Source organism: Knufia obscura (assembly GCF_036327395.1).
Source record: "Knufia obscura strain CCFEE 5817 isolate CBS 148926 chromosome Unknown scaffold_1, whole genome shotgun sequence".
In the NCBI taxonomy this organism is placed as follows: domain Eukaryota; kingdom Fungi; phylum Ascomycota; class Eurotiomycetes; order Chaetothyriales; family Trichomeriaceae; genus Knufia; species Knufia obscura.
The window spans coordinates 4081667-4105810 of NW_027042687.1; the positions used below are offsets into that span (position 1 = coordinate 4081667).

General features: G+C 51.9%; 10 protein-coding genes across 10 annotated transcripts; 3 read left to right on the plus strand and 7 right to left on the minus strand.

Moving 5' to 3' along the window:
* Positions 1–628: 628 nt before the first annotated feature.
* Positions 629–2461, plus strand: MCH1 (putative monocarboxylate transporter mch1; the record flags this gene model as incomplete). Its single annotated transcript, XM_064869989.1, has 1 exon — positions 629–2461. One exon carries the CDS (start codon positions 629–631, stop codon positions 2459–2461), a length of 1833 nt encoding a protein of 610 aa, XP_064735486.1.
* Positions 2462–3026: 565 nt separating this feature from the next.
* On the minus strand, positions 3027–5293 carry PMZ80_001547 (uncharacterized protein; the record flags this gene model as incomplete). Its single annotated transcript, XM_064869990.1, has 2 exons — positions 3027–4263; positions 4323–5293. The coding sequence occupies 2 exons, from the start codon at positions 5291–5293 to the stop codon at positions 3027–3029; spliced, it is 2208 nt and encodes a 735-aa protein (XP_064735487.1).
* A 329-nt stretch (positions 5294–5622) lies between these two features.
* On the minus strand, positions 5623–7869 carry PMZ80_001548 (uncharacterized protein; the record flags this gene model as incomplete). Its single annotated transcript, XM_064869991.1, has 1 exon — positions 5623–7869. The coding sequence occupies one exon, from the start codon at positions 7867–7869 to the stop codon at positions 5623–5625; it is 2247 nt and encodes a 748-aa protein (XP_064735488.1).
* Positions 7870–8138: 269 nt separating this feature from the next.
* Positions 8139–9717, minus strand: ALG2 (Alpha-1,3-mannosyltransferase-like protein; the record flags this gene model as incomplete). The annotated part of the gene is made up of 2 exons (XM_064869992.1): positions 8139–9451; positions 9516–9717. 2 exons carry the CDS (start codon positions 9715–9717, stop codon positions 8139–8141), a joined length of 1515 nt encoding a protein of 504 aa, XP_064735489.1.
* Positions 9718–10313: 596 nt separating this feature from the next.
* Positions 10314–10787, minus strand: PMZ80_001550 (uncharacterized protein; the record flags this gene model as incomplete). Its single annotated transcript, XM_064869993.1, has 1 exon — positions 10314–10787. The coding sequence occupies one exon, from the start codon at positions 10785–10787 to the stop codon at positions 10314–10316; it is 474 nt and encodes a 157-aa protein (XP_064735490.1).
* A 974-nt stretch (positions 10788–11761) lies between these two features.
* PMZ80_001551 (uncharacterized protein) lies at positions 11762–12840 on the minus strand (the record flags this gene model as incomplete). Its single annotated transcript, XM_064869994.1, has 2 exons — positions 11762–12383; positions 12428–12840. 2 exons carry the CDS (start codon positions 12838–12840, stop codon positions 11762–11764), a joined length of 1035 nt encoding a protein of 344 aa, XP_064735491.1.
* A 227-nt stretch (positions 12841–13067) lies between these two features.
* Positions 13068–14315, minus strand: PMZ80_001552 (uncharacterized protein; the record flags this gene model as incomplete). Its single annotated transcript, XM_064869995.1, has 1 exon — positions 13068–14315. One exon carries the CDS (start codon positions 14313–14315, stop codon positions 13068–13070), a length of 1248 nt encoding a protein of 415 aa, XP_064735492.1.
* Positions 14316–15192: 877 nt separating this feature from the next.
* On the plus strand, positions 15193–16974 carry dak1 (dihydroxyacetone kinase Dak1; the record flags this gene model as incomplete). The annotated part of the gene is made up of 1 exon (XM_064869996.1): positions 15193–16974. One exon carries the CDS (start codon positions 15193–15195, stop codon positions 16972–16974), a length of 1782 nt encoding a protein of 593 aa, XP_064735493.1.
* A 714-nt stretch (positions 16975–17688) lies between these two features.
* Positions 17689–18845, minus strand: SMD2 (mRNA splicing protein; the record flags this gene model as incomplete). The annotated part of the gene is made up of 2 exons (XM_064869997.1): positions 17689–17983; positions 18823–18845. 2 exons carry the CDS (start codon positions 18843–18845, stop codon positions 17689–17691), a joined length of 318 nt encoding a protein of 105 aa, XP_064735494.1.
* Positions 18846–19453: 608 nt separating this feature from the next.
* PMZ80_001555 (uncharacterized protein) lies at positions 19454–23215 on the plus strand (the record flags this gene model as incomplete). Its single annotated transcript, XM_064869998.1, has 1 exon — positions 19454–23215. One exon carries the CDS (start codon positions 19454–19456, stop codon positions 23213–23215), a length of 3762 nt encoding a protein of 1253 aa, XP_064735495.1.
* Between the last annotated feature and the right edge of the window lie 929 nt (positions 23216–24144).

Here is a 24144-nt window from a genome sequence, read left to right on the forward strand (position 1 = left end):
GGCCATCTGTGGGTGGACCATTGTGGTTGTGGACGTTCAGATATACATGATCTCCAGGTTGAATGGTTGGGCAAACGCGAAGAGCTTTGGCGTCAGTTCAATTCCCGAGAGATCTGCATCCCCCTTGACCATGAGGCGTGGAGACTACGTAGCAGCTCGGAAGATTGAGAGCAATGCATGAATGGCCTCTACTGGTTGTGCAAGAGGTCTGGACAACCTGGGAGACGGGCAGGCAGCTAAGGTCGGCTATGAGTCTGCTGGTTCAGGGGAGGTTATCGCAGCGTAACACATTATGATGGCATGTATCATCAAGCATTGCATTGATGTGAGACCAATAGAAAACTGTTGCATGCTCACACATGACTGAAAATGATTCTTTCCATCTGTTGCCTTCACTTTGCGTGACCACGTGGGAGCCCTGCATAGGTGGGTCCCAGCCGAGCTCGATTGCATCATTGGCCCGCGGAATGGTACCTGGCGCCGCGTGCTGTATTCAAGTTGTCGTACAGCCCAGTATCACCATCGACGTTGCATCGTTTTCGTACATCGCAGCTGGTCTGCATTATCAGAAGATCAGACTGCTGGTTCCGCCGATGTAGTATCAAACTTTACCGCCACCACCACCACCATGGCATCGGTATCACCTCCAAACGGAGCGCAGGCGCACATCGACACACGCGAGTTCGATGCCAACCGCTCCTTACGCTCTCACCTGTCGCAGAATCATGACAGAAGCCTACTCGACGACGATGCCGACTTCATGGGCGAAGTTGCCCGCGGCATCGTTGACCGTGATCGCCGGCGCATGAGGAGGCAGGTCACCAAGATTGCCAGCTTCGTCGTTGCAGTTCTGTCCTGTCTCTGCGCTGGCTCAATTACAGGCTTCTCCCTCTACGGCCCACGCTTCCTCACAGATCTACACTACACACAGTACCGTGTCAATGCGGTCTCTATTACCGCCGAGCTGGCAATGTACCTCCCAGTACCACTCTTCGGCTACCTCTGCGATCGATACTCTCCACCTCCGCTATCTCTACTGGCGGCATGTCTGTTCGGAGCTGGGTATATATTGGCCGCATACACCTACCGCGCTGGTCCGCCGCCAGACGGTCCAAAAGGAGGAGATGGATACCCGTTTGGTATCATGATACTGGCTTTTGTTGGCATTGGGAGTGGAACAAGCTGTATGTATCTTGCATCGGTTGCAACATGTGCAAAGAACTTTGCTACAGCGAAATATCGCGGCTTTATGCTTGCTGTGCCCATTGCTGCTTTCGGTCTTAGTGGGATGTGGCAGAGTCAGGTTGGGGCGCATCTGTTGTATACAAGACTGCCCGATGGAAGGAAAGGATCGGTGGATGTGTTCAAGTATTTCTTGTTTTTGGCAGGAACATTGATTGGCGCTGGTGTGCTGGGTGCGCTGGCATTACGGATTGTCGACGAAGACGAGTTGATCGACCACGGCGTCGAACAGATGGAGCGCAGCGGCCTGCTAGAGCACAGCGACTTCTTCAGGCCCCAGCCGAGTCGTCAGCAAAGTACGTACGGAACAATGGGCGCAAACCACGAACATCACCAAGGCCTCGACTCAGAAGAAGCCTCTCCAAACGAAGAACACGCCTCCGACACAGAAACCGAAGATATCGAAAACCTCACCCAGAGCATGCTCCTCAGCAAACAACTAACAGAACCAGAACTCGCCTCACAAAGGAAAACCTGGCTCCTCAACCACGCAACACACTCCTTCCTCACAGACCGCACAATGTACCTCCTCGCCGCCGGGTTCCTCCTTCTAGCCGGTCCAGGCGAGGCCTACATCAACAACGTCGGCACCATAATACCCACTCTGACACCAGCGCACTACTACTCTCACGATCCCACCCTCGACCCCCCAGCTGGTCTACCCGAAACGCACGTCTCAATCATTGCCCTCACAAGCACAATCGCACGCCTCTTCACAGGCACACTGTCAGATCTTTTCGCTCCACCGAGTAACCCCGACGCACCACCGACGACATCCTTCCACTTCAGCCGTCTCGTCCTCTTACTACCAAGCGCAGCCCTTCTCCTCCTCTCCTTCCTCCTCCTCGCGATCCCACAACTCGTCCCCCAAAATCCATCCTGGTTTCTACTAAGTTCCGCCCTCCTCGGTCTCGGCTACGGCGCAAGTTTCAGTCTCGTCCCGATCATCATCTCCGTCGTCTGGGGCGCAGAGAACTTCGCTACGAACTGGGGCGTCGTGGCCATGATGCCTGCCGGGGGCGCGGCGATCTGGAGCGTGGTGTATTCTGCGTTCTATTCACGGGGGGCGGACAGAGATGATAGTGGTGGGGAAGGGGAGTGTAGGGGGTATGCGTGTTATGGGTATTGGGCTGTGGGATGTGTATTTAGTGTGGGGGTTGCGATTGTGTTGTGGAGTTTTGCGTGGAGGACGTGGAGGGCGAGGAGGGTTATGGTTTGATATGATATGGTGGGCTTAACTTGGTTTGGGAGCGTGCATTTGCTTGGGTGCATTATTAAGGGTGGTGCATGGGCGCAAACTGGCATCGGGAACCTGAAGTGTGGGGGTATATACTACTTGGTGACAGGGGATAACTTTGTCAAAGCACCACTGCAGTGGAAGCAGTAAAGCTTTTAGTCCCGAAGTGAGTCCTTATCAGGTTAGTAATGCCTGATAGATACACGCGGGACTGAGTATGTCTGCCCTGATGTTCGAGTGAATCTAGCCTTACTGATTAGCCTGATCCGAGTTTCCATAAGCCCAGCCACAACGAGTGTGATTAACAATTCTAGTGGTTTTTGGACAAAGATACAGCATACCACCAAGTATGGTACTGCGGACTCAGAGATATGCCCGAGACACACGTGCTTAACACATCCCACGCCAGGTAAATGCAGTTGGTCACAGTCACGCGAAGTCGTCCTATCGACTCTTGGTCGGCAGCGTAGCTCTCCATGACTCCTGCCCTCGCAAACCGCTGTCGCCGTCGTCGTCTGAACCCAACGTAGGACAGCATTATATCACATCACAACAGCATCACCATCCTATGCTCCAGTGGATCCAACGGTGTACCTTCCCCCGCCAAGCCCGCGAAGCGTCCCACACCAATGCGCCGATAAATATCCACGTCATCTACACCATCCATCATATCCGCCTGTCGCCACGCTACCAAGAACGTCCCAAACCCGCGATACATGGTTTGTGTTTGCTCGTCCCACAGCGGGAATCTATTCCAGCCCAGAAACAGGGTGTAGACGTCGAGGTGCGTTTGATCTTCAGGAACCTCGAGATCAAGGAAACACTGGGTGTACTCCGAGGGTGTCTGGCCCTGTATGAGCCAGCGTCTGCTGTGTCCTTCGCCGGAAAGGGGTTCGGCACGGTTTTGGGCTTCGTCAGGCTCTGGCCATCGACCTAATGTGACCTTTGAGACAGCGGCAAGCGCGATGATATGCGGGGCTTCGGACAGCGCTGAGACGTATGGTTCGCCGGTCCATTCGATTGAGAGTTGCAAGACGACTAGATGGGACTCGTGTGTGCTGCTCGCGAGTCGTCCGAATGGGCCTGCGACGACGCAGTTGTCCCATGCTAGCCATGTCCATGAGGGGAGAAGACTAACGGTCGATGGGACAGGACGCGTGCTTTTCCCGGGTGGTGTTTCGAGATAGTAACTAGAATCACGAGTGAGGTCGTCGAGTGACATACCGAGGACGAGAGTTTGTCCTGTTCTATCGGCGTAGTGTTGTGAAATACCCGCCAGAGCGGCGAGTCTGTCCTTGGAGTAGGTGAATTGTCGGTTGCTGAAGTCGTGCATCCATGTCCACCAGTGCTCGTAGGCGCTGGCCGGCTCACTTGATGTCCACTCCGCTGTTAGCCACATCCATCCGTAGCGGAGGGAACGGAATCTTTTGTCGTTGACTGTGCCGTCTTCTGACTCGAGGAGCTCGTGACATTGCCAATACATCTGGCCTGGCTGGAAATGGACCGTGCGGCGCGAGAGGACTAGTTCTTGGAGGGTCCAACCACGCTGCTGTAGTGGTGACGAGTGCAGATCTTCTTCGCGAGCAGCCGGGCAACGCAGGGACGCATGCGGGTTTCCAGCACCGTCTGGAATGATCGTGGAGGGTTTTGCATCGTCGAGGAAGAATCCTGTGTGTGCGTCGTTGGAGCCCGAGGCTGCCAAAGTCAGTAGACTATGGTGGTAGATCATGCCCATTCTGGCGGCTTCGAATTGCCAGTCCTCGTCTGAGTCTTGAATGATGCATCTATCCGTCTTGTTAGAACCACTGACTGACTTGTAGGCTCCCACGAAGATGCCACTTACAATGAGTCGATCCATAGATACCGGACGTCAAGCATCCTGGTCACACGCACAGCATCCTGAAAGTTTCTCGGCAGTTCACTCAACATCAACCCTGATCTATGCTTCGCCTGGTTCTGAAGTGTGGTCTTGATGATGCCAGTCGGTTCGGGCCCCCAACAGTGAGACAGTGTCATGTAGGCTTTGTTCCCCAACCCGTCTGCCCCCAGATCTGCTGTCGTGATCAGCTTCACGTCTGCATCGTTAGATTTGACGTCCGGGCTCACATCCAACAAGCGTGTAGGGAGGAATGGTCTGCGACTGTCATCTGTATTTCTGCGTTCGTTGTCCGCAGTTGCATTTTGCGCCACTTTTCCTGGCTCGGTGTCGCTTAGTGACATAGCGCTGGCTAAATCGAAAACACGTTCCTCAAGATTTGGCTGGTCTCGAAAATGGCAGTTTTCATGGTTGAAAGTACACTCACGCATCCAGTATTTGAGAAGAGGTAGTCGTGACGCAAAATCTATGGAAAATTGCTCTGTCCACATGGCTCGTTCCGTCGGGTCAGCTTGATCCTGGACGTCCCCGGAATGCACCATAGCTTCTGCGGACGTATTGTCGTCGGAAGACAGTGCTAGAGACCCAAGGCGATATGCAAAGCCTAGCAGCACATTTTCCGGCGCGCGGTAGATCTCCTTCGCAATGATGCCATAGCGTTGGAGGTTTTGATTATTGACCACCTGCGATCGTGTCTCGCGGACTTGAAGCTCAAGGTTCACATATCGGTCATCTGGCTCGGTCGAGCTGAAGTCTTTGTGTGATTCTAAGCGTCGCAAAAGTATTGAACATATCGTACAAGATTCCACACAACCTCTCAGATCTTGTAGCGTTTTATGTCCAAAGCCATGACTCAATGTTGTGTCCGCTGATGCGTCCTGCTCTGACAGGAGCCCCGTACAGGGCTCGCATAGCTTGGTAGAATCATGTAGGCTCATGAGTCCGAGACACAGTGTCAACTGGTGGTGTAAACATCTTTTTCTTGATTTGTGATCTTTATTGCGCAGCAAGCCTCGTTTTTGCGATGTTTAGTGTGCCGATAGAGCAATCGTAAATATGGAGGTATAGCAAAGTCAGAGCGGAGGCTTACCGACGCTTGCCCGTGTATGTATGCCTCAGGCATGTGTCTAAATCCTTTGTACCATACAGTATGATAGGTGCCTAAGTACGTACACTCTGACGCTTTCCCATCCCAATCCGCGACAGATATAATATGGTATGCGGGGTGTGTGTATGTATAGACAATCTGCTGATTTCAACCAACTAACTAGGCAATTCCATCCCTCATATCCTCATCCCCACTCGTAAACACCTTCCACAACCTCTTCGATATCTGCGGTCCAAGCCGCTGATTATTCCACGCCCCACCCTTGTTCGCTGCCTTCCTCACATCCTCCAGCATAAGTTTCGCCTTCTCCCTTCCCTCCCTCTCCAAGCCCGTCTCGCCTCCTAGACTCCTCGCACCACCCGTGACGCTCTCCTCAGCCCTCTTAAAGCCCCGGACGAGCGCAGCGGGACTATCGTATCCCGCACTGATGATCCCGTGTGCCATTGACACAGTCAACCGATTAACCTGTTCCAACATCTTGATGAATGTCTCGGTTGCGTCGCCCTGGCCCGTACGGAACTGTCCGCTCGCCATGCAGAATGAGGCGTGCGAAAGGTTCCGGGATAGTTCGGTTTGGCGGTAGGGGCGGGTTGAGAGGTGCTGTGTGAAGCTGTCGATTTGCTTGGCGGATGTGGCGAGGGAGGTTGTGTGGTGGATTTGCAGGCCTTGATGGGAGAGTTGCAGATGGAGTTGGAGGATCTCGGTGATATCGTTGGTGAAGAAGGTGAGGTCGATTTGAGGTTTTGTTTGTTTGCGTTTCTTAGGCGCTTGGATTGAGGAGGCTGGGGCTGAGGATGTGCTGGTTGCATCCTCGGGGTTGATGTTCTGTGCTCGAACTGAGGCTTGGAATTCTCTGTTTTTGGTGTTTGCGATTCTCTTGGTGAATGAAGATAGGCCTTCGATGAGGAGGATGATTGTGCAGGCGGGGTGTTGTGAGTTTAGGAGGACGATGTAGGTGCTGAGGTTCTCTTTCATTGTTTCTTCTGTTGGCGGACTTGTGGTGCCTGATATATCGCCGTGAGGACCTGCTGCGGCGATTGTGCAGAATTCTTCTCCGGTCAGGTAGACTAGGATGTGCTTTTCTGGCTGTATCTTCGTGCGGCCCAGAGGCACCCACTCTTCTGTACCTTCATCATATGTTGCTGTTACCTTTCGCTTCCACTTGATGACTTTCCCGAGGCTCTTGACCTCTCCGTCATTTCGCGTCATGTCAACCTCGTCGTCGTAGAAGGACACTTGAACATTGATTTCCTTCATATATCCCTCGACTTGATTGCCAATTGCTTTGCCCTTGAATACAGTAGGCATACAGACGAGCATCTCCTCGGCAGACTTCTTCCTGTCAGTCTTCCGCTTGTTGACTTCAGCTTTGTCAGCTGCGAGCTGTTTCTCGGCTGCTTGCCTCTCCTTTGCTAGACGCTTTTCTTCTTGCTCGGCCTCTTTCTCTGCGGCGGTCTTCCTAGGCTTGGCAGGAGCTTTGGCCTTTTTGGTTGCATTTGATCGCTTTTCTGGACTTACAGAGACAGCTCCAGGTTGAGACGAATCAACGATGTTATCAAGTTCGTCTATCTTTGCTTTCGTCATCTGTCTCGGCTTCGATTGTTTCAACATTGTGCTGTTCGTGAGACTCGATTCGCGAGAATGTGTCGAGGCACGGCTGTTTGTCTGCTTGATGTTCGCCAGAACGCTGCTAGTACGATTTGACCACCCTGGTGCTCGCGCTGGCTTGACTGGCTGGGAAGAGCTCATGATTGGATCATTCGCGACAGCGTCGTCGTCCGATAATATCTCGACAACGGGATCCTTGCTACGCGGAATTGTCGCTGTTACGGCATTATGCCTAGGCTCTGGAGCTGATGAAGAAAAGCTGGGTAGTCCCACGCCATCATCATCGTCGTCTAGATCATGGACCGTAACGTTGGTGCCGGTCGATAGGCGCTGGTTTGGCAATCGGGGAACGATATCTGGCTCTGAAGACAGATCAAAGATTTCGTTGACAGAAGCTAGCACATCGATGGCAGCGCCTTTGACCGTAGGTGGAGTGAGTTTCCTCTTCTTAGCAGGCTGCTCAATCGGGAATCCTGGTTCGTCCAATCCGTCCAGAATGCTGTCGTCAAACCGTGCGCTGCCTCTCAGGTTTGCCGCAGGAGCTGCATGCAGCGCATCGGCTGGCGACGACTGTTGTGGCAATCTAGCTGTGGGCTTTCTATCTCTGGGAGAGCTCATCAACATGGCATCAATCGCGGCTCCGTCAAATAGGTCGATATCAGGTAATCTGGGATGGATTGTCTCATCCTGTACGTTGTATGTTTGGCGCTGTACCGGCTGGGGGGCAGTGCCTGGTCGACTCCTCGCTGGAGCACATGCGGGTGGCGACGATGATAGCAATTCTATGACTTCGTGCATTTTGCCGTTTAACTGGTTCCTTGAACCACAATGTCATAACATGGTATTCGAACCGATACAAAAGCTCACTTGATGATGTACTTAGCGACCTTATGTTTTGTTGTTGTTGCGCCGAAAGCCAGCAAACAGGAAGCAAAGGAAGTCGAGGTCGAGATTTCCGCTTTGGGATAAGTGTAAATAGTCTTGCGAACGCGTTGCGAAGCACTTTACGCGTCCCAAGTAGAAATCCGAGATACAGGCGTTGAACAGCATTCCGGAAGTCTATCGCTCTATACACCACCCATAACTGGCATAACGAAGCCGCCGCTGGATGTCTTTGATCTGTCAACCCGAATGAACTCCGTTGACCTCGGATCTGTGGCGAATGCGGCCCTCAGCACCACAGCTAGCAAGGCAGCAATAAACATGCCTGCCACTCCGATCGCCATGATCACGTTCTCTCGCTCAACGAATGGATGTCTCTTCTCGGCGATCATCTTCGTGATCTCCTCGCCAAATCGTTCCGCCATAATCTCCTTCGTGAAGTTCTCTTGCACGCGCTTCTTTGCTGCGGCACTCATATCCGTTCTACGCGTATCCGAGAATGCATGCAGCACTTTTCTCACGATATATGCCCATTCCTCATCTTTGTCGACATCCCGTAACCAGCCAGTCTTGCCATCTAATATTGTCTCAAGCGGTCCTCCAGTATTCGACGCCAACACTGGCACTCCGTATTTCATAGCCTCGACCGGCACAATGCCGAAATGCTCGTTCTTTGGTGTGTAGAGGAGAAGCGTCGCATTCTCGAGCAATGTTGCCTTGAATGCTTCAGGGATCGATAACAAGAAGAGAACTTGAATCTCTTCCGGTATGGCCAAAGCTGTTGGCACAGTCTTTGCTGTCGCATACTTCAGACCCGCCTCCACCGTCATCTGCACCAGCTCATTGTGGTAGCTGACATTCTCCGACACTCTCTGATCATATCCTCCTGCTAGTATCAACCTTGTGTTCTTCCGCTCCTCATCAGATACCCTGGAATAAGCTCGTATCGCCAGACCAATGTCTTTCTTCCGCTCGAACCGATTAATGCTAAGCAAAATCTTGTACTTCCCCTCCCACAACTTCTGCTGATCCTTCTGCTCGCTGACCTTCGCATCGACACAAGGATATATCACACCCAACTGCCGTTCTAACGTAGGAAAGACATTCTGGCTCATACTCTTGGAGAAGTTACTGTTGCACACAATCTGATCGCTTGCATCCATGCTCCAGCCCTCAAACCAATCGAACGGGAGCCTGTAGAACTTTTTCAGGACTCCGAGTAGCCCAAGATCGTCTCTCTTTGCGAGCAGCTGATCCGGAAAGTGACAATAGAATAACGTCCGCTGCCTCTTCGGGTACAGCCATCGTAGCAGCGGCACGCATGCGCTTAGCTGGTCAACCACGAATACATCAGGCTTGAGGCTATACAGCTCGTCCCCGAACAGTCCGATCGCAAGAACAAGGTGTATCTGCCGTAGTATTGCAAGCAGTATATGGAATCGATTCAGGATGGTAGGTGGGAAGATCGTGTTTCCTCGTACTCGAACGTCTAGGGTGCCTGTTGTACATCACCCTGTCAACTTCTTAGCTCGTACAACCAGGTATGAGGATGATAAACGTACCATCCCGGGCCTCCTCGAAGCAATGCCGAGGATCACAGTGCGATGTGAAGATGGTGACCTTGTGGCCTAGATCCTGTAAGCCGACGGCGGCATCGACTATCAAACGTTCTGCCCCGCCAATGCCGAGATCTGGGTGGAAGAAGACGATATTCTTGGGCTTCGAGCCTGTCGATTTACCGGAAGTGCCACCAGACTCAGACATCACCGCTATGACTGTTCGGAAGCAACGTTAGCTGGAAGCCACGTGTAGGGTAGACATATGCTAGTGCTACTAACATAAAAGACCAGGAATAGACTACTAACTGTATGTCACTGCTGCCTCAGGCTGTCATACTGCGACTTGGCAGACTCGGCTGTTCAGATCCGACAACTTGGATGACAACACATAGCCCTACTCTTTCATAATACAGCACGTATCATCCTCCGGTGTCGACTGACAGACATGTCTAGTAATGGCAGTTCCAGTAGTATTACACGCAGTCTTAAGTGGAAACAGGATGTTCAACTGATCAAATTTTGGGTGACATTTATACAAACAGCATTTCCATGTTTGTTGACATTCCTTTTCTTATACAAGTCCAGGTGATACGAGCCATATCATGTGTGGTATAGCACTTGGTCGACGTTATGTTTGACGCCTCAAAAGTGTACGTCTTGGAGAAAGTAGAGTTTGAGCTTGACTAACCAGGCGCTGGGTCACCTAAAGGACCCAAGCATCTGTTCTGGACATTGAGTCCTCCAGGACGCGCCTGCGATACCTCTCCCTGATAGATTCAATTATGGGAAACATCATCTGCCTTATGCGAACTGAAGCACACCCCCAATAACAACCATAGCACCCACAGCTCCAGGCATAGCCGTCATAACAGGCGCCGCATTCCCTGTAACGCCACTGGCAGCGGAGGAAGCACCACTGGCAGCCGAGGACGCCACACCACCCGCCGAGCTAGTCGCACTTCCAATTACTCCACCGCTGCTAGTATTGTCGTTATCGTCGCCGTCGCCAGTGCTGCTTGCGCTCGCCGACGAGCTTGAGGCGCTAGCACTGCTGGAACTGGAGCTCGCACTGGCACTGCTGGAGCTGCTGCTGGCGCTGGCGCTACTGTCGGTAGCGGTGCTGCTTCCGCCAGTGATACTGCTGCCGAGACTGTCGGTCAGGGAGGATAGTGCGGAGCTTGGTGCGGCTGTTAGGGATGAGAGAGCCGATGAGATCTGGGCTGAGGTCTCGAGGGCGAGGAGGGAGACGAGGGGTGCGAGGATTGAGAGACGCATTTTGGTTTTTGGTTTGTTGGTGGTTTTGGAGGTCTCTAAAATATCGATCTAGTAGGTGAAAGTGGAGGGTCGGGATGAGATATCAACGGCCTGGATGTGGTAGTAGGTCTTATATGTCACCTTCGGTGAGCCAGACGTGTCATTGCCTTGGCCGTGAAAAGCTGGACTAAATCAGGAGTCCCTGAGAGTCGTTGCGGAGCCCCAGTGTTGATCTTTGGCGGCTTATGATGCGGAAGATGGATATGTTCTCCAGAAACTCTGTTTGTGACGACACGACTGATCGTATCTGCCATTCGTCGAATCTGACAACTGTCAGTGTAATCGCTCAGTCTTTGGTCAAATACTACAGAAGTTAACAGTGTCCGTCCTCAAGAAACCATAAACAAGGCCACTGTCTGTCCATGCGCGGTAGAGAAGGCGTGACTGGAGGTGAATTTGAGCGGTTTCTGGTCGTTTCGCCAACTGCTTGGCCGATATTTCCTACAATACACTCCACAGTAGACTTGGGGTTGAATCGTGTTGAGCGTGCCTCGCCAAGTCCCCCATGCGGCAGTGATGGTACGCGTACGAGCTCAACATCGAGATCTAAGCCGCAAGGGCTCCCGAATCGACCACAATTGTGTCGATCACGAACGGAGCGGCGTTCTGTCGTCACGGTATCCGCCATGGCCAGACAGACTCCAGAAGACCTTGTTTCGTGGATTGCCCGGTTGCATGGCCCTGAGTTAGTTGCTCGCGTGAGCACGGGAGTCAGAGCTGAAAGTTTGATTGCTGGAGAAACAGACGCACGGCAAGTTCGTCTCCAGCATATCCAAACGTATATTGAGCATTGGGTTTCGTTGAGTTGGGTTTTCCTGTAGGTAAAGAATTCGATATGCGAATTGTCAGCAGAAAGAACGACTGGTGAGATCCGTCGTCTTCGACCTGTCAGTAGCCGGCACCCCATATGTCTTCGCATCCAAACATCAGCCAGTTCAGAGTCTTGGACGTGGTCCTGCAAATCGCATCTGCGTAGCCTTGATCTCGCGATATAGCTGCAACTCCGGTGCTGGAGCCTTCTCAACGAATCTGCTTTCGATCAACTTGTTCTCATCCATGTAGCCTCGCACGATTGCCAGTTCGCATTTCAGTATCTTCTCTTTTGTCCACGGCCGTCCTTGGTGGCGCTTCAGGAATTTTCTCTTCACATTAGACATGCCGTCGACGATTTCTTGAATGGTGACTTTTGAACCATCGCAGAGCTGAAAGAGAATTTCATGTGGGATATCTCGCCTCTGTCCGAGCCTTGCAATCTCGTAGACAGGGCCATTCGACTTCCAGCATCCAGCGGTATGTGCTCCGGCAAAGGCAGGGTTTCTTGTCCGAAACACTTTGGGAAGTGAAGCTCGGAGAATTTCGTGCATCCTTGATGATATATCTGGGAAGCGCAATTTAACCGTCTGAGACTCGTTCGAATCTGTAAGCCGGAGCTGTAACGTCTGGTGGAAGCATGAATCATTGAAGTTACACAGCAAAGTGGCTCTGATAACCTTAGCAAGCCATTCATAGATAGTCTTGCGTTCGTCGATCGTGCCGCTGGCATCAATTTGTCTACTGCTATTTCATATAAGCAAAATTCGAATTTAGACGAACGTACTTACTGTGGTACCGCAATTGGTCCAGCGTTCCCAGAGTCCAGACGATGGTAATTGGCGTGCACTGTCGGGTCGGGTAGTGCTATGTTAAGCTCACCACCGCAGAAGAGGGTAATTCTTGGTTGCCAGCATGTAGCACAGCAGCCGATCGTGACTGCACGGTCTTGAAACCTGAGTTGAACAGGGTATTGCGCTCGGGCGTGCAAGGTACACTCTGCAAAGAACAATAGGGGTGTGACTCTGTAGACGTGACCATTGTGAAATGTCGCCAGGGATCTGTGCAAAGAATGTGTCAAGATGTGGATGGAGTAGTCTGGGACCGCACTGGACGTGCTACCCGTGCTTGTCATGGGGTCCTGAAGGCCTCTTATTCCAGCATCGCCTGAGGGATTGGCAACTTTTGAGGAACAGATACCCATGATGGTGGCCACAAGACTGAGATATGAAGGAGTGTGTGCGCCCGGGAAGAAGCTGCAATATCCATAAGCGAACGCAAGATATCTCAGCCTTGCCGTTGTTTCTTCCTGTATCAATGCTTTTCTGTTACGGTGTGCTAGAACACTCCGCGCATGACAGCTGTCATTGTGAAGAATTCTGTACCGCAACATGCTTTGTCAGGTTGGACGCAGAACAAAGTGGCATTGCATCAGGACGTAGGCCCTTTTACGTCGTGTAGTCCGGTCTTCGACCTTGCAGAACTGTAGCCAGGGCTGGTTGTTTCCTGGTAGGCTGAATGTTGCCCGATTGGTTGGACCATCCATCTCGTGGCTTTGAAGGTTACAAGGAGATCGTCAAGTGGCGACGTGCTCTGAAAGAAGTCAAAAATACTCGTCAGAGGCCTGGGACGGGTTGCGTATTTATCTTCATCAGTTTCAACACCATCAAGCGGTCCAAGCGTACCCCAGATACGCGGCCTGGGAGCCCCGAAGAGGTTGCGAGCAATCCGCTTAGTCAACCAAAAGTCCTTGGTCCACGAAGCAAACGAGCGTGACCGACCAGATGCAAGCCAGCAGGCAAGTGCTATGAGCCAGACACCCAAGAAAATACAAACAATCGATTCGAAGCCGAAAGCAATGACCAGGAGAGTAGGATACAAGACCTTATTCGTGATCAAAGTGGTACTGAAATACAGTGGTGCCAAAACCGCAAGAATGAGCCTCCGAACGGCATAGGTTCTCGTTGGAAGAAACGCATCCTGGAACGAGACATCGATATCTTCCGACCCTGCTCCTTGTACGTTTCTCAACGCAAGGGACAGATCGAAGGTTGCAATCAGATAACGCCTTTGATACTGCTTGATTGTGGCAGGATCGGATGCATTGTAATCATTCCATTCAGGTAGATATTTCCCGATCTGAAGGATTCCGGCCTCGGGAATCAGCATCTGGAGGCACGTGTCTTGCCAGGTATTGAAGCTTTCGTGATACAACAAGGTAGCGTCCGCATAGTCGAAGTATGGCAACGACAACCCATCCTGATCTCCAGCAGGGGTGCGGATGCAGCACATCTCCTGCACAAAACGCGGACCGTCAACCACAGTGCTCACCAGGTCGACCTCACAACCCAGATCCCCGGCTGTATCGCGAGGAAGTCCGACTTGCAACGTGATGTTACCTCGAACAGCGCTTTGGATGAGCTGCCAATAGAAGACTACCCCGTCGTAAGTTCCAATAGACTTGGCCTCGTCATCTCCTTGGATGATGGGACCTGGACTACTAAATGTCCAGCCTTGTGAGTGAACAGTAGTCAGGCGGTGGCCGGACTGAAGCACTGCACGGTAGTATTGGTCCGCATTTCGAATCTGTGGAAAGGGCAAGGTGAACCACAGGATGATCAGGCTGACAATGCAGCCCAGCAAGAGGAATGTAACGCGAATGGGGGTGATGCGCGGCATCTCGCAAGTTGCCAATGGTCGTATTCACTCCCGGTCTGTCTTGTGCAACTGTCGAAACCTCCAGTATTATGTCGTTGGTGGTCAAGTCACAAGAGGACCTCACCATTTTCCACAACCAGCATCGTTATCTCGGCAAGTCATGATGTAAAATGATCTCGATATCTGTCAACATTCGAGTTCTTCAATCGTCGAGACACACCTTCTTGCCAATCCAAACACCAGGGGCAAATTTAGTGCTCACAGCTCACAGCCACAGTGGCTGAAAGTGCCCTTCTTCCTCTCCTCGGGCAGCTCCTTTCCGTACAGCTGCCATCATCACAAGTATCTCGAGCTTGCTTGCGCGACACTATAGGAAGAGCTAGCAAATTTCTATGATTCCGTATAACCACACACGCTCTCAACAAGCCTTGACTTAAAGCACAATAGCAGAAGCACTTTCCGACCAGAACACCGCAGCAGACCGGCATCCCACTTTAGGATTTCCGATTTCTTCTTACCACGTGCCTCGCCTCGAGGCACTTGAAGTGGGGGTCAAGAGACCACCAAGACCATCTGGATCGTTCATCAACACGGCGCACGAGCGCCTCTTTTGCCGGTGAACGGCTCGTGCCCACGGAAATGGCATCGATGAATTCTCCACGTTATATCACGTTAAGAGATGCAGGCCATTATTGCAGGAATGCATGCCACGGCCAGGAACATCAGACCCCGCCCGAATGTGGTTGGTCCCCGCATAACCAGAGTCGCAGACGAGTCGGTTGAGCAAAGTTGAGAAGCGTATACAAGACGAAGGTGCCTCTTTTTGCGCTGGCAGAGAAATCCCTCCGTTGCTTCCGTCCTTTATTAACAATACAGATACCAGACAGAGACCGTCACGATGCAAATCAAACACTTCTTCGACGATCCTACGCACCTCGTGCACTCCGCCCTGAATTCCTTGACCATCACGAATCCCTCTATAGCTTTTGACAAGGAGAACAAGATCATATATAGACGACCAAGACAAGATGGAGACCAGAAGGTTTCAATCATATCAGGTGGAGGATCTGGCCACGAGCCAGGCTTTGCTGGTTTCGTCGGCAAAGGCATGCTTACAGCTTCAGTAGCTGGTACAATATTCGCTTCTCCTTCTGCCGAGCAGGTGAGAAGAGCAGTCCTTACAAGAGTGCCCACAGAGAAGGGCGTGTTGGTCATAACGATGAATTACACCGGAGACGTGCTGAACTTTGGTATGGCAGCAGAGAAAGCAAAAGCCGGAGGTGTATCAACAGAGTTTTATGCCATTGGTGACGATGTTGGTGTTGGCCGAGCGAAAGGTGGCAAAGTTGGACGACGAGGTATTGGCGGTGGCATTTTGCTGCTAAAGATAGTCGGTGCCCTCGCAGAAGCTGGTGGCTCCCTCACACAAGTCTACGAGCTCGCTCAGCAAGTCAACCGCAACCTCATCTCTCTCGGCTCTTCACTCGAACGTGTTCATGTTCCTGGTCGAGAAATCCCAAAGGAAGGCGAGACCGAGGGCGTCATCCCCTATGGTGAAATCGAGGTCGGCATGGGCATTCACAACGAGCCAGGCTCGAAACGAGTCAAAGCATCCCTCCCAGAACTCGTCAAGATCATGCTAGCTCAACTTCTCGACCCGAACGACAGCGACAGACATTACACCAACATCACAAAAGACGACAAGATCGTTCTCTTCATGAACAACCTTGGCGCGACGTCCATGATCGAATTTGCAGGCGCAACAAACGAATGCGTCAAGCAACTGAAAGAAGACTACGGACTCACTCCAGTGCGAGTCATAACAGGCACATTCCTCACCTCCCTCGATGGTCTCGGCTGGTCCGCCTCAATCCTCAAGCTTGAAGACACAAAACTAGGGTCCGGCAAGAGCATGCTCGAACTCATCGATGCACCCGCCGAGTCCGTCGGATGGGCCAACACAGGCGTAGCAACCTCAACATGGGACGCAGACCAGAGCGCAACATTCGACAAGGCAGCAACAGACACAGCAGACACATCCAAGACCAACCTCACAATTGACCCGCAACAAGCCTCAAAGCTCCTCAAAGTCGGCCTGGAGCGCATGGCTAAAGCCGAGCCAGACGTAACACGCTACGACAGTATTGTCGGTGACGGCGATTGCGGCATCGGCCTGAAACGTGGCGCCGAAGCTGTGATGAAATTGCTGGATTCGGGTGACCTGCCCACGGACGCAGTCGGCTTCCTAAACAAGATCATACCTGTGGTCGAGAATGAGATGGACGGCACATCCGGTGCCATCTACGCTATTTTCCTCAACGCACTGGCTTTCGGCCTGAGATCACAAGATACCGGCTCTTCGAAAGCCGTAGATTCACAGACATGGGCGAAAGCAATGAAGAGTGCGATGGGTGATCTGGCGAAGTACACGCCTGCCACGAAAGGAGATAGGACGTTGATGGACAGCTTGATTCCATTTGCGGACACGTTGAGTCAGGGTGGGAGTCTTAAGGATGCTGCTGCTGCGAGCAGGAAGGGTGCAGAGGAGACCAAGTCGATGAAGGCATCGCTGGGACGGGCGGTATACGTTGGGGCTGAAGAGGAATGGATGGGTAAAATACCTGATCCGGGTGCGTGGGGTCTTGCTGAGTTCTTCGATGGTATTGCGGAAGCTTCGTAGTGTAAGGAGCAGAAGGGACACGTATGTAGCTGGAATATATGATCGTATTTTGAAGTTAACACAGATGATTTATGATAAATCGTTGTATCACCCACGTATGTCTGTGACCGTAGAGTGGAGTACTCTAGAACAGAAACGATGCCGTGTTGTTTGCACGAGGCGAGGCACACTATAAGCTTCATCGCGTATTCCGTGGACACTTCATGCAAGCACGTGAGAATGGAGAAGTAGGACTGAAGGAACGCTAGACTACTATGTGGCACAATAATAGTAGCCTGTTCGATATTTCCTATTCTGGAGGAGCATCATACCTGGATGAACGCTGCCACCTGATGAAAGCGTACTTCTCATACTGCCGTTCTCTCATTCAGAGCTCTTGCTCCATGCCCAAGGATGGATGTAATAGTCCTTCCGCGTCTGAGGTGCCTCACTCGCGCCACGTTCTGTTTTGATTAAGCCACGGTGCGCTGATACTGTAGGATGCCAGCTCAGTCCTGTCCATTGATGTCTATTCCGATTTCTATCCTTCCACGATTGCGACAGGGTATGAGCACTGAGTCATGCTTTGCAGCATGATTCGACCCAGAACTACCAATGCAGTCATGCTGACCTTGGCCGTAACGAACCGGATAGTCCTCACGACTGCCCCACAAACAACGGCATCCTCAATTCCCCCGTCCTTTTACTGACCCCTCCCATCTTCTCATCATCCGCCTAAGACAAAAGCACCAAAATCACACTATCGCCCCTCAAAAACATCTTGCTAATAAACCGATCCCGATTCACGCTCTTCTTGTTCTGGCCTCTGCCTTGTTGTTCAGTCCACATCTCCTTCACGTTCTCGAGGACCATGTTGCAGTGGCGGTCGAATGCTTTTACGCGGGCGAGGAGCTTGTGGTTGTTTCGGACGGAGATGAGCACTTGGGTGTGGGTGCGAGTTGCGGTCATGAGGATGCTGAGGGGGCCGGTTGATAATTCGTGGGTTTCGAGGAGGGAGACTTCGTATTCTCTAAAACCGAGTGGTTAGTATGTTTAGTTGGTAGGGTGGGGGTAGTGATGAGGTGGTGGTGTTGCCTGATCTGTGTGGGATGGATCGATGTCTTTGCGAGGATGTGTTGAGTTTGCCGCGAGGGTGATGAACGGGCGCATCGAGAGGAAGACCACAAGGCTCAATGATCATTTACGAATTTCGAGGGTGGTTGTGCGAGTCCGCCGGGAGCATGTTGCCCACGATGCTAGCGAGCAAGGAGAATGGTTGGGACATTAGTCCTTGTGCTATGAGTGAATTGCATTCGACAACATGTTTGCGTGTAGCGTGACCAGGGTTCCGGCACCGAGATGCATTGCGGTGCGTCGACATTGATATCTGTGAATGGGAAACCTCTTGGACAGCGCCATGGTTTGGACGTAACTTTTGCGCGCCGCCAACTGTCGGACTGTTGCCTGTTGAGATTGAATACTGATATGATCGAGCAGCTTTGAGTCGCGACATATAAACTGATAGTTATGCGTAATGTTGTTGACAATGTGATGCGCCGATGATGAGTAGGCGACGACAATGTTGAATGGTAACGTTGTGAGCGGAGCGGAATCGCCTCAGATACCCCCAGCGACGTAGTGGAGATGTGGAGTGCATCGCGTGCAGATGATGCGCATCGACATGCATGATAGGCAACACCACCTCAAAAACAGATGAATGGGGTAAGACTCACGATAATTCATTCTTAGGCTTGCTAAGCAACTCCCTGAACACCGAGACAAATCAGCAAAATATTTCTTGAAGGTAGGCTGAGATATACTGCGAAGACAGGCGCAAGTGCAGAATCTGTCACGGAAGGATGGACGTACTGGATCTTCGAGTTGTCTGCCATGTTTGGCGGTGAAATGTATAAGATGTTGACTTCCCTCTTAATGCGACAGGAAATGGGCACTCATAAATCTGTTCCTGTTGCCTTCGAAATTTGGCGAGGATCCCGACTTCAAGCAATGATCTAGCCAAGCCCACTATAAGGGCAAGTCTGCCGATAAACTAAGAGACTAGTACAAGATAGTGCTAGTGGCCAGGTACGTCACGGAAAACTGAAGTGGCAGGCGCGGTCAGCGCGCTCGGTCGCGTAAATCCGCGTGTTGCTCAGTTGCTATGTCCTGCGGGAAGGTACCTCAATGGCACATCTGCCTCTACCTTTTCATGCTCACCCACGACTACCTACACTTTCCTAGCTACGACTAATTTCTACGATACCCGATTCAGCTTTGTTTGAGCTATTTGTAACATTGTTGTCAGGAATTTCTAGGCTGCACTCACTTCAAAAATTCGACCTGTAATAGTCCTCTCGACGCGTTCTACGCATTCCACAATTGCACAGCTTGACAATTACATGTCTACTGGTCCCAACACAGTTCGAGCAAACGACTACTTCGACCTCTTCCGAGTATGACTACGCACTGACATATATCGCCAACTCCAGCAGTGGTCAAGATGGCGGAGGAGGAAGGAGCTACAATTGCCGTGAAGCTCAAAGTACACTACACCTTTGATGCAGAGCACAAGGTCGATCATCTTTCACGACCACCTCAATCTTTTCAAGTTCAATCTGCTCCACTAGACGATACCACAACCATCGGCATAATCGACCTGCGATCATGTCTCGACTCAGTCATCACTTCGAGTCCAGAGCTCACCCATTTCCACGAAAGCGACTTCACTGTCTACGCCTATGATTACTCCGAGCCCAATACGCCCCTGGTCGGACAAGGAATGTTGTCGAAGGTACTCACGTGTGATGGAGATGCAAATGAGGCAATGGTGACAGGGAGGATTACTCAGTCTGTGATGGCAAAATTCAAGAAGAATGTGGAGCCGTTCCTGGAGGTCAAACTTCGCTTCACACCCATCGCCTCTTCGATGCAGCGAGGAAGGTCAGGCAGCATGAGCAGTGTCACAGAAGGTGTTCAGTCGCAGTTTTCAGGCTTTTCTTCCGTGGGACCTATGGGTATGGAGAGACCTCATTCGCCTGCGGAGATGGCTAGATTGGACAATGTTCAAAGAACGTTACATGAAGGCGGGCCACGCCGGGACAGCTTCTACAACAATTCTTTCGGCTACAGCGCATCTTCTCGACCGTCGTCAAGACCAGGAACTCCCACATATTATCAACAATACCCACCACCTCAACCTGGCTCGACGCATTCCAGAACAGGCTCCCACTTCATGACGTATCAGCAGCTACCTCCGGCTCATGCTCGAAGAGGCTCAGAATCAGGCTATTGGTCTGCTGACGAAGGTTTCGAGGAAGGTCCCGCGAAGAAACGTGCTCGTGTGACCAAAGTGCAGCGAGCGAAAAAGCATGACTTCAACATTGAGCAGCAGGCTAGTTCTCTACGTACTGCAGCAATGGGTGCGTCAAGCTTACGGATACACCAACCAACCCCTATGAACCCGACCGCTGCATTGCAGAGAGGTTTATCTACTGAGGAGCCTGTCCGACCTCCAACTCCAATTGCAAAGCCTGGCCGAAAGCCTACTGGCAGACCACGAGGAAGGCCGCCGAAGGCCAAACGAGCCGAGGCCATTCAGACTTCGTCACCCACGAAGAACGGCTCACCCCCACCGCCTGTGCCTGACTCGAACATGTCTTCACCAGAGGAGACTAGAGAGCGACTACACAACGGAAGCACTATGAGTAGCCCAGCAGATCTGCCATCTTCACCACCTATATTGGCTGGGGGTGGGGAGACAAGCGACACTAGTCCGAAGTTGCCTGAGCAGCCGGTACAGCCAGCTCAGATAGACGGGAATCACGACTCTGGCTTCTTCAGTGCCCAGATTGATAGTGCTCAGATCGAAGAGGATGGGTCGAAGGAAGGCGATCTGTTTGGCGGCGACATGAACATTCCATTCGATGGTGACTGGTCACAGCTCTTTGACCCATCACTCACTGCTCACATGGACTTCGGTCAAGAACAGATGGTAGAAGGTCCAGAGAACCACTACACGCCGGTATTTGACGAGCAAAGTACTTACGAGGGCCCCACACCACAACCCGAAGCCGCCCCGGGTACAGCTCCCACCCCTACACCTCAACCTGAGATGGGCCCGAAACCGGACCTTCCGCCCACTGAACAACAGGAAGCCGCTCGGGAAGGAGCGTCAGCATCTACAGTAGATCCTGTACCTCAGAAGATACCTGTCCCAACCCTGCAGCAGTCCTCACAAGCTCAGCAAGAAGCGACCAATCAGCCTGAGTTTCAACGTCCTTCGCTGCCCCCTCCATCTGCTTCTCAACAGCAAGTGACGACCGACAAGAACGGTCGTCCTATACCAACACTACTTCCTCGACCGCCTCCAGCACCTACGTATCAACGATCTCAAAGCGTTTTACCTCCTGTTCCTGCCAGCGATCCCGGCACCCGTCCTTTCCAGCGATCTATGACTTGGGCACCTGATATAAGTGATGCGATTATGTCTGATGCCACAGGCCCAGAAGATGGTAAAGGAAAAGCCAGAAAGAGAGTTGGTAAAGACCAAACCAGAGCACGACTGGACAGTGCCATTGCTACCGGAGGCATGCCACCTTACTGCCATAACTGCGGCGCTATAGAGACCCCAGCCTGGCGAAGAGGATTCATCAAACACTTTACCTGCCCTTTCGAGTCAGTCGAGACATCCCTCAACAGTGGCGAGATGTGCTACAAGCAAGTCATTGAGAGGAACTCAGACGGTTCAGTTAAACTATGGAAGGGTTGGAAGGTAGAACGAAAAGAACACGATGACTGGGAACAGATCAATCTATGCAATCCTTGTGGACTCTGGTTCCATAAGCAGAAGACACCGCGGCCGCCGGAGAAGTGGCAGAGGAAGGACCGAAAAGAGAAGCGACAGAGGAAGAGGCCACCAAAGCCACCTAAATCTCGGGTGCAACCACCAAGGTCCGCAGCTGGAAATCTCACAAGTGATATGCCGGAGAGTGATGCTCAAGAGCCAGGTAGTGAAGACTCTTCGCCGGCAGATACATCAGCCGAGGAGGGTGCGGACGACAACAATGATGCCATGACTGTCGACGGTGGTGATGCTGTTGATTGCCAAGAGCCAGAGCTGCCACCTATGCCAAAGAGCATGAGCGCACAACTTGGCCGTAGAACGGTCATGTTTGCTGACGTTGATGTACGGCAGGTCAAGTCTAGTCCGCTTGCACGAGGTACAGCAGCTGAGCCGATCAATGTTGACCTCACGCCTAACAAGCCATTGAGACGGGTCTTGTTCCCGTCGCCAGGAAGCAACAAACCTGAACTGCAAGAAGCACTGCCACTATTTGAGAAGACCAACGAGGCTCTGCTACCATCCGTCGTTCGAAGGAGTCCTCGTCTCAACAAAACGAGAGATATCTTCTCAGATGGCCCTGTACCATCTCTGGTCACTGTGGAAGGCGCAGCCGATGACGCTGGAAAGGAGAACCTCACTCCACGAGCGGCAATCAACTACGGCTTTGATGAGCTTGATGACCTGTTTGGTGACAACAACGAGGAAATGCCACCACCACCAATGACGCCAACCCCAAAACGGCGATCAGAGCGCATCTCAGCAAGAACTCCACAAGCTAACAAGACACCATCACGGGAGTTTGGTGCAGAAATCTCGGGCAATTCACAGAAGACTCCTCGAGCAGCGAAGACGCCTACACGTAAGACTCCTGGTGAGGATCTTGCCGACTACTTCATGGACACCATTACTCGCAACCTCGATCCTCAATACATGACGCCACGTTCTCGTGATCTGCAAGCTGTGCTCTCAGACGCAGTCACTCCGACATCAAAACGATCTTTTGGTCGGACTGGTTTCACTCCCAGGAATGGTACGCCTGGTCGTAACATCTCTCTCGGCTTCGACTTTCCCGACCTGCCGTCCCTCAAACCTTCGTCGCCCATGTCGCATGCAGAAGGCCTTCCGTTCTCTGAGCTACCAACAGAACAGATGTACCCAGAGTTTGATGATATGATCAACACCGACAAGATGATGCCTAGTTCGCCTCCTGTCAGTGGTGGGTGGAATGTTGAGTTGACAGCCAACATTGAACTCGAGGCATTTGACGCCCATGACTGGAGTTTCATGGACGAGAACGAGGCGGACAATGCCTCGCATCTCAAGACGCCGAAGAAGGGACGAAATCATGGGATGCTTGATGTTGAGACACCTGGAAGAGATGGATTGAGGAGGAGTCCGAGAAGAGCTGGGCGAGAATGAGGTCGCTTCCGGGGTTCGTGTATACAAGCTTGTGCGGCTTTACGCTGCGGTACACTAACATGCGAGATCAGAAGCGAGCTAGCAATCAAAAGTTCACGTCCGAGCTCACTGCTTCAGTAAAGGCAGAATTAATTCGAGCACATAGCATATGATCGCCAAGCAAGTAACAAAAGCATGAGTATGGATATATGCAGCTGGATTGGATACATTCGTTGCTTCAACAAGATCGTAGTTTGATCTTTGTTTCACATGTTGGCTTCACGTTTTCTCACCTACGCTATCCGCTGACAGGGGCCTGCAGCAAATCAGGCAGAGCTTGGGTGCCCTACTCTGTGGGTAAGACGCCTCTCTTTCAGTTAATCGAACACCGCAAATCAACGTCAGCTTCGGTGACCTCTCTTTCAGATGTTTGAACACCCGAGATCGATTTAGCCCGGTGGACAGTCTTCAAGACTTCGGACACCGCAAACCACATTTGGCCGAACACCGATCTTTCAGGTGTTTTAAGAGCTGAAATCAATTTAGCCAATGTACCTAATTTTCCGGTGTTCGAAACATCACGATTCGATAGACCCCAGGTGCCTTCCCCTTCAGGTGTTTCAAACACCGCAAACCAACGTTAGTTCCAGTGACACGGCTTCGAATGCGCCCATCGTACGAATACTCTTGCCATGGCTTCATTGGTGATATTTCCGGCGGTGCCTTCCTATGCCGCGGCGTGTTCTGGATTTGGCAGTGTATCGGACTCTTAACAGTGTCATCCGCCTGCTATGGTTCCCTTCACTTGGATGGGTACCTCACGGAATTTCCGCCACGAGCTCTGGTGGTTGCTTGTGCCTCTAGTCGGCTTGTGTCGATGGAGAGTTGTCGCCTTGGGCTTGCTCGACTGTATAGTCCCGGTGCTCATACAGGGCAGGGCTCGAAGAGGT